Genomic DNA, 7,212 nt, shown 5'->3' on the forward strand with positions numbered 1-7,212 from the left:
GCCAAACCAATGCCGGAATCAGAAATCAAGCTCACTTATGATCTTTTTTATTTGAGTATTTTGAACCAGTACGGTTCTGCTGTCAGACTTCGTTTAAAATCCCTTCTAGGACACTTCTTTGGAAGTGCTCCATAACCATACGGTTGTTGTTGTTTTATTTTGTTTGTTTGTGTTAGTAACGAACAAGAACTGCTGCTGTTTCACAAAGCCATCTAGCTCAAAAGACAAGGAACTTTCAGGGATAAAGTTCTCCCTGGACTTAGCACAGTACAAGTCCGAGAGCAATTCTAATTCGTCCATTTCCTCTTCCAGAGTTTTTATACTGTCTAATTTAGAGATAATATATAGAAGCACTAGAGGTGGGGTAAAAGAGTGAAGGAAAATAAATATACAGTTTCCAGTTATTTCCCTGTATTATTAATGCCTCTTTCGTGTGCAATAAGTAACTGATTCTTTTCTAGTAATTTTGCAAGAACCGTCCTAAGAAAATAACAGTCTCTTTATAAATACCTGAGAAATGAGGAATTTCGTGATTGTTACCCAGCCAAGCCAGAAACAAATATTTTCCAAAATATATTCTATTATTTTCTTCTGAGATTCGTTTTGAGCATGTATTATTTTAGCGTTGATTTTCTATATGAGACTTGTTTCTAAAATCTCTTTTAGCCTGGAAAATAAACGTTATTTGGACATAAATAAAAGTTAACTTATTGCTTCTCCTCCTTTCTGTAAATGCATCTGCATTTTGCACCAAGTGTCATGTTGACCTTTCTGAATGTCGCTTTTACAATCATTCTATGGTGATTAGTTTAGGCATTCATAAAGATTTTTCAATATTGTATAAAGAGAAATAGCCCTATAATTCAAGCAATTCATTTACACACGCAAGAACACACGGGACAGAGGGGGAGGAGGCAGCTGGACAATTGGTCCCGTTTTTATTGCTATCTTAAAAGCAGTACTTGTTAGTAACAAAGCAAATATGCCATCCTGATTCCGTTTGTTGAGAAAAGTCACAGCAAGAAACAGATACGTTTTCCTTTTATGGCTTGCAGTCCCGGACAAAGGCGAAGCCAGAACTTTTATTTATTTATTTTTTATTTGAAATCTCCTCCAGAAACACTGGTCCATAATAAATATATCGATAGTTATCAAGAATATATAAAAAATAAAGACACGTTGTTGTCTTTAAGGCCCTAACAAAATATTTCAAGCAAATGCCCAGGAAAACATAACAAAACCCAACATAAGACAACAGTAAAGTTCCAATTTAGTAATACAATGACCAGTCCGGCCAGAGTCGACCCTGCATGCAGAAAACTGAGCCAGGGGTATGAGGGCAAGGAGAAACCCAGCCAGCCGAGCTACTACACTGCACTTACAGCAGGAGATACAGACTTGGCAAAACAGACTTTGGGGATGTCGTGTGTGTATATTTTGCATTATTTCTCTTTCGTGTTTGATACGGCCACCAACGGGAAAAAAACTGAAATACTTTAGAGAGTTCACTATTAAATCCTTGTTACAAGGAAAACTGCACCATGGCCAGTACAACATGTTTAAACAAGATTCAGTCATAAGCATGCATGCATTCTTTTGAGCTACACTGTGTAAAAAAGAGCCATCATTACTAGCTGTCAGACCCTGGATTAGAGCAGGAAAGAGTCCCAAAAATGTAGGGGTTGCCTTGAAAAACAAACAAACAAACAAAAAACAAACCCAAAACAACTCATCGTCTCTTTGCAGCTGTAACAGTACAACGACAACCAGGGTTTTTTTTTTTGTTTTGTTTTTTTCATTCATGTTAAGGAAATATTTACAATTTTTTTGTTTTGTTTTTACAGCAGGGATTTTTGTTTTAGTATAAGAAGAAAACAGGGCCCGAGAATCCAACTAAAACATTACCTTTGTAAGGTCCTTACTACACTAATCCCTTGTAACAACAAACGCAGTTTTGACAAGATCGGATGTCAGTGGGGGAAACACACCGGCGTTCATCAAAGGAAAAGAAGCATGCATGCGAACACGGGACTTCTTGTTTTGAGTCTTCCTGCATGTCAGTCACCACCTAAGAGAGAACGTGTTTGCAAGTGTGATCGCCAGCTCTCGGCGTCACTTCAGTAAGTCCTTGGATTCCGCGGAGATCCTGCTCATGTTAGCTGTGGTGAGGGCGGACAGGTGTGGCGGGGGCGGCATTTGACAGATAGTACAAGGACAAGGCAAACCTGCCCAGTGCTGGAAGCCACCGCCAAGCTGGAGGGCCGGAGGAGTAGAGGGAGTCTTGAGTAAAGAGTGAGGGGGTCTGATAGTGCCAATCCCTGGTAGGGACGCGGACAGCGGGGAGGAGGTGTTGGCCGAAGACAAGGCACTGCCCAGGATGGGGTGGACCGGGTGGACTGTGCTCGCTGCGTGGGCCGGGTGTCCGGCTGAGTGTCCCACTGTCCCGCAGTGAAAGGCGGAGTGGTGTCCTCCATAGATTTCACCCACCAGCCTCTTCATCTCCTCCAGGGAGCTGGTGAGCATCAGGATGTAGTTTCTGGCCAGCAGGAGGGTAGCAATTTTGGAGAGTTTCCTCACAGAGGGTCCATGAGCGTAGGGCATCACCTCTCTCAGCCCATCCATGGCCAGGTTCAGATCGTGCATCCTTTTGCGCTCCCGCCCGTTGATCTTCAGCCTCAGCTGCTGCAGGTCCTGCTCTGAGAGCTGCTTCTTGATTTTGTACTTGCTGCCCTCCCCTCCGGCCTTGGAACCGTTTCTGGAGAGGCCTTCCCCGGACATCTTCTGCACCAGATCGCCCTGAGTGGAGGAGACCGAGTTGAGCCGGTTGTCCTGGTGGTGGTGGTGGTGGTGATGATGGTGATGGTGATCTCTCAGGTACAGCTCGTCCATGTCTGGTGAGGAAGCTCTGCTGGAGTCAGAGCTGGAGTCAGAATTCATTGTATTGGGGCTGCTGGGCAAGAAATTTCTTCCCTGCTCTGGAGAGGGTAAAACAGGACTGCTTTTTAAAAAGAAATAAGTAAACTGCCGGCTCTGTGGGAAATAAAAAGGTCCAAATAGGAGGAAAGCTCTCTTTTCTCCCTCTAATCTCTCCCTCGGGTGACTCAGCCTGTTTGCAGGCTAGCTGGTTGGTGTATGCTTGAACTAACCTCAGCCTGGAAAAAAGAGAGGCTTTTATAGAGCAGAGGCAGAGAAAAGAGACAAAAGGAGCCCTCCTATCTATAATGGTCTTGTTAGGATGACGTGCAATTATTCAGGGCGGTGCGCTTTGACTGTCCCATTTAGCAAGGAGCCCCATTCAGATTCATGGTGGTGCCACCCTGGGACACCTCAGCAACGGACCCTCAGGAGTCAAGGAGACACAAAACCCCTCTGATTGACAACACACACTCATCGCTTCATGTTCACGCCTTCTCCTCCCCCTGTTTCTAATTCCCAATATAAACCTGCATCTAGTATACGGTAGAGAGCAAAAGGGCTGCTTTGGATGTGTATTTGCTTGGGGTCATTTTTCAGCCTAGCATCTCAGTGCTCGCAAATTCTATTTGTTTGAGGAAAGGGAGGAGGATTATTTGCTTTGTTTTTCTCCTTTGTGTGTGTGTTGCTTTTTCCAACCCCGAGAGAAAATAATCGTCTTAAATTCTGAATCTTTTTTCTATGCAAATGTTATTTCCCCTTTGTTTGCATTTCCACCGATCTTTATCATCTCCTTGCTTTCCATTTCTGTGCCTAACTAACTCTGCTTTGCAGGTTTCTTTTGAATTTTGGATTGGACCGTAACTGCCGAAGTGTTGTGTGTGTGTGTTTTAAAATAAATAACTGTTTATGCGGCCTGCCATCCACAAACAATCTCTTTCGCTGGTCTCTTTTAAAAAGATTTGGAAATTCATCTCTCGAGCTGTAACCGTTTGACATTCTTTGCACTTTAAATCATTAGGAAACTTTGATTCTGTGTTGACGAGTATTTTTTTTAAAGATGATCATTCAAATTGTTGCCAAATTAGAAGAGAGACCATTATATATAGCCCAGATCTCAAAGTATTTCTTTCGGTACGCTGAATGTGGGGGCGGGGGAGGGGAGGGAGTCATCTGTGAATTGGACTTAGAAGCTGCATAAAAGAACTGAACACACGCAGGCAAAAGGAAACAAACCTCAAGTCGCCAAGGGAGAGAGAATCCTGCAAGCAAAAGCTAATAGATATGCGCTTAATGTGTGTTAGAGTAAGTAACTGGCTACGTGAAATAGTTTATTTTGATTTGGTATGTATTTGATAATAGACACAGCTGTTGTGAGAACGGTGTGTATGTGTGTGTGTGTGTGTGTATGAGAGAGAGAGAGAGAGAGAGTTGGGATGTTGGAAGATGACAGTTTGTGTCTATAGCTGGAAGTGTTTCCTTTATGTTGCCCCGCGTGTGACTGTATTGCGGCTGAACTCGTGTGAAGTGTAATGCAAGAATGGTCCAGATACGCGGCAGTTTGGGTTTGCATGTTGTGACTGCGGTTTTGTCTGTGGGCATAGATGAATGCTTTCTGCGGGTGCACTCTGTGTGCAGGGCAGAGCTACTGTGCATTGAGATGTGCCTTTGACGGGCTAGGGAGAAAGGAATTTGAGGAGAAGCCTGCTAAAGCCAGGGGTGCTTGTGAGAAAGTGTAATTTGGACCCCATGAGTAGTTCGTACAGATCAGATGTTCATAGAGGCTGCTCAGCCCCTGGGATTGCCTGGGGTTGATTTGTGAGTGCTCTCTACATGCTGATTGGGGAAGGGAAAGGAGCAGGGAGTGAATTGTGCAGCGTAAAAGCCAAGATTTGTCTTGACTAAGGTGCTTGGTTAGAGGTGTTAGCTAGCACGTTTTAAACAACCCTTTCAAAAACTCTAGTGTAGACAAGGCAGTGGTACTTTTAACATGTGCAGATTGGTCCAAGTTGAAGCCTAGACGCCCCCCTTAACAACACACCTGATTGGAGAATGAAACCTTGACAGGAGTTTTCAGTCTGGGTGTGGGTTTAATGAGGAAAGAAGACCAACTGCACTGGTCAGACTGTGCAACTGCTGGCAGGTAGGGCCTAAGTCCTGGTTACTCCAAAGACACTTCAGACCCACATAGAGAAGAGTCAGAAAGGGATGGAGGCTTTCCTCCCATTGATTCTAACTGTACTTAATCTGCTGAGAAAAAATGGACATCTGCTTTCCATGATTGTAAATCTAGCAGTGGGCATTGGAGCAGACAGATCGATAGAAAAGAAAAGATGCTTATCTCACTTCAGGGCAAGTTTAGGCAAATAACTGAGAAACAAGGTGCATTAGCCCTTGTTCAGAGAATGTATCACAGAGAGAAAAACGACTGAACTCCATTGCAGCTTGTTAACCCTCCGGAGAGCATTTCTCGCCGCAGAAACGCTACGTGCTCTGTACAGAGGGAAAAAAGCTGTTCGAAAAACACGCACCAACTTCCCTCTAACCCGGCTCTTCTAAAACGATGCGCTCCTTTTTAACGATATAAGTAACTGAATAGTGCATCCGATGATCGCCCACCTCTTCCCAGACCAGGGCAGTAAATCTGAGAAGGACCAGGCAGGGGACACTTGCAGCAGGATCTGCAATTCCTGAAAACACATACAGAGTTTCTCTCGGTCTCTTTCTCTCGGAAACGTTTTTTTGCATGCTTGAAACACTGCTGCCACAAAATGTAGACTTCGGCTGAGCCGATTGAGGCTCAGGAAAAGAAAGTGTGTCTCTTTTTAGCGCTGTCATAGTTAATAAAAGGGGCATTCATAATTTCGGGATGATCAGCATTTTCGAAGGCAAACGTAACCCTTACAGAAAAAAAAAGGGGGGGGGGTGAGGGGAAGAATCACCCCCGCAATAAAAACTCAAGCGATCACAGCCATGCCATACAGCTGCAATTCTCGGTCTCTTCCTCCTGCATCCTCAGAACCCACTTTACGAGAACTTCCGTAGGCCCAGGCTCCGAACCAGGGCGCAGCCGTCTGCCTGCTCCCGGGGCGTTTGCATGGATGGAGCGAGCCCTGGGCTCAGAGGTAGCTGTCCTCTTAGCCAGGGTCAGCGCCAGTTCCCGGCTCTCTGTCAAAACATCTGCTGCCAGGGGGGGAAGCAGCCCAGCCATCCCCAGGGACGAGTGATCCCCCCCGACTGGGAGGCCGAGGGGAAAGTGTGGTGGAGGAGGGGGAGGCCCTTTCCTCTGGTCCGGCCCAGCTCTGGAGGAGGAAGGGGGATCGTTAGGGAGAAACCTAACCCCTGGCTGCCTTATTTCATCCCTCTGTCATCATCAGCTCGTTCCAACAAGTGTAGCTCCGCTGAAGAGCTCAGCGTCTCAAGTTGCAGGAGAGCGCTCAGCGTGGGCAATCCTCCTGGGGTTGCAGGTTACCTCCGAACCCTGATGCGGGGAGTTACAGACCGAGGGCACGTTTTGCAGGGTAATAGTGGGCATCTCTCGCTCGCTCGCTCCCTAGTCCTACCTAGGGATGGCCAGCTTTGCTCTGCGTGGACCGGCCCCAGACAGAAACCCGGGGGGGGGTGGACAACCAGGATCTGTACACGGCATTTTGAAAGGCGGGTGTATGTACTGGGCTGCAATTGCACAGAGGATCGTGCAGAGCGGGCTTCCCGCGGGGGAGGGATGCCAGCATCATTGATGGGGTGTCAGTGGGTAGGATCGTGCTGTGAGGACACTATACAAAACACACACGCCCTTCCTGCACCGGTCATTGGAGAGTGTTGTCTGAGCTGGAGTCTCTGGCAAACGAGCGGAATTCGAGCCGAGGGGGAAATACGCGAAGCCACCTGGGAGGGATCAATGCATCAGGCCAATCCAACCTGGAAAGGGTCCTTCCCTGCTTGGTACCTTCTTGCCCTGGCGATCAATGTGGCTGTCCCCAGCCACCGCAGCCTTGCCGAAGAGCTTAGCTGTATCCCCTCTCTGTAATGTTTTGTCTTCCTCCAAACGGACACACACAGGCACAGCATTTTGACCTGCAGGAAAGGGACACCTCGCCACACGAATGTGTCCGTGGGAGGGGGAAAGGACGGGGAGTCAGTCACAGGGCTGGAGATGAAGCCATTTGACTGAGTGAACGGCCTTCGGACTGACTTTCCCAGCACTAGAACAATCAAGCCCCCATGTCCCGTTCCATCTCCTGACCTAGGCAGTTTCGATCCACTGTGCACACCCCTTACTTATCTTCTCCTCCCCAG

The 7,212-nt window shown here is 46.7% G+C and overlaps 1 protein-coding gene across 1 annotated transcript; it reads right to left on the reverse strand.

The window, feature by feature from the left end:
• Positions 1-2,112: 2,112 nt before the first annotated feature.
• On the reverse strand, positions 2,113-2,937 carry OLIG3 (oligodendrocyte transcription factor 3). Its single transcript, XM_067542526.1, has one exon. It carries the CDS (start codon positions 2,935-2,937, stop codon positions 2,113-2,115), a length of 825 nt encoding a protein of 274 aa, XP_067398627.1.
• Positions 2,938-7,212: the final 4,275 nt, after the last annotated feature.

Source organism: Emydura macquarii, unplaced genomic scaffold (assembly GCF_026122565.2).
Source record: "Emydura macquarii macquarii isolate MOO-44397 ecotype Brisbane River unplaced genomic scaffold, CSIRO-AGI_Emac_v2 contig_705, whole genome shotgun sequence".
NCBI classification, from domain to species: Eukaryota; Metazoa; Chordata; order Testudines; family Chelidae; genus Emydura; species Emydura macquarii.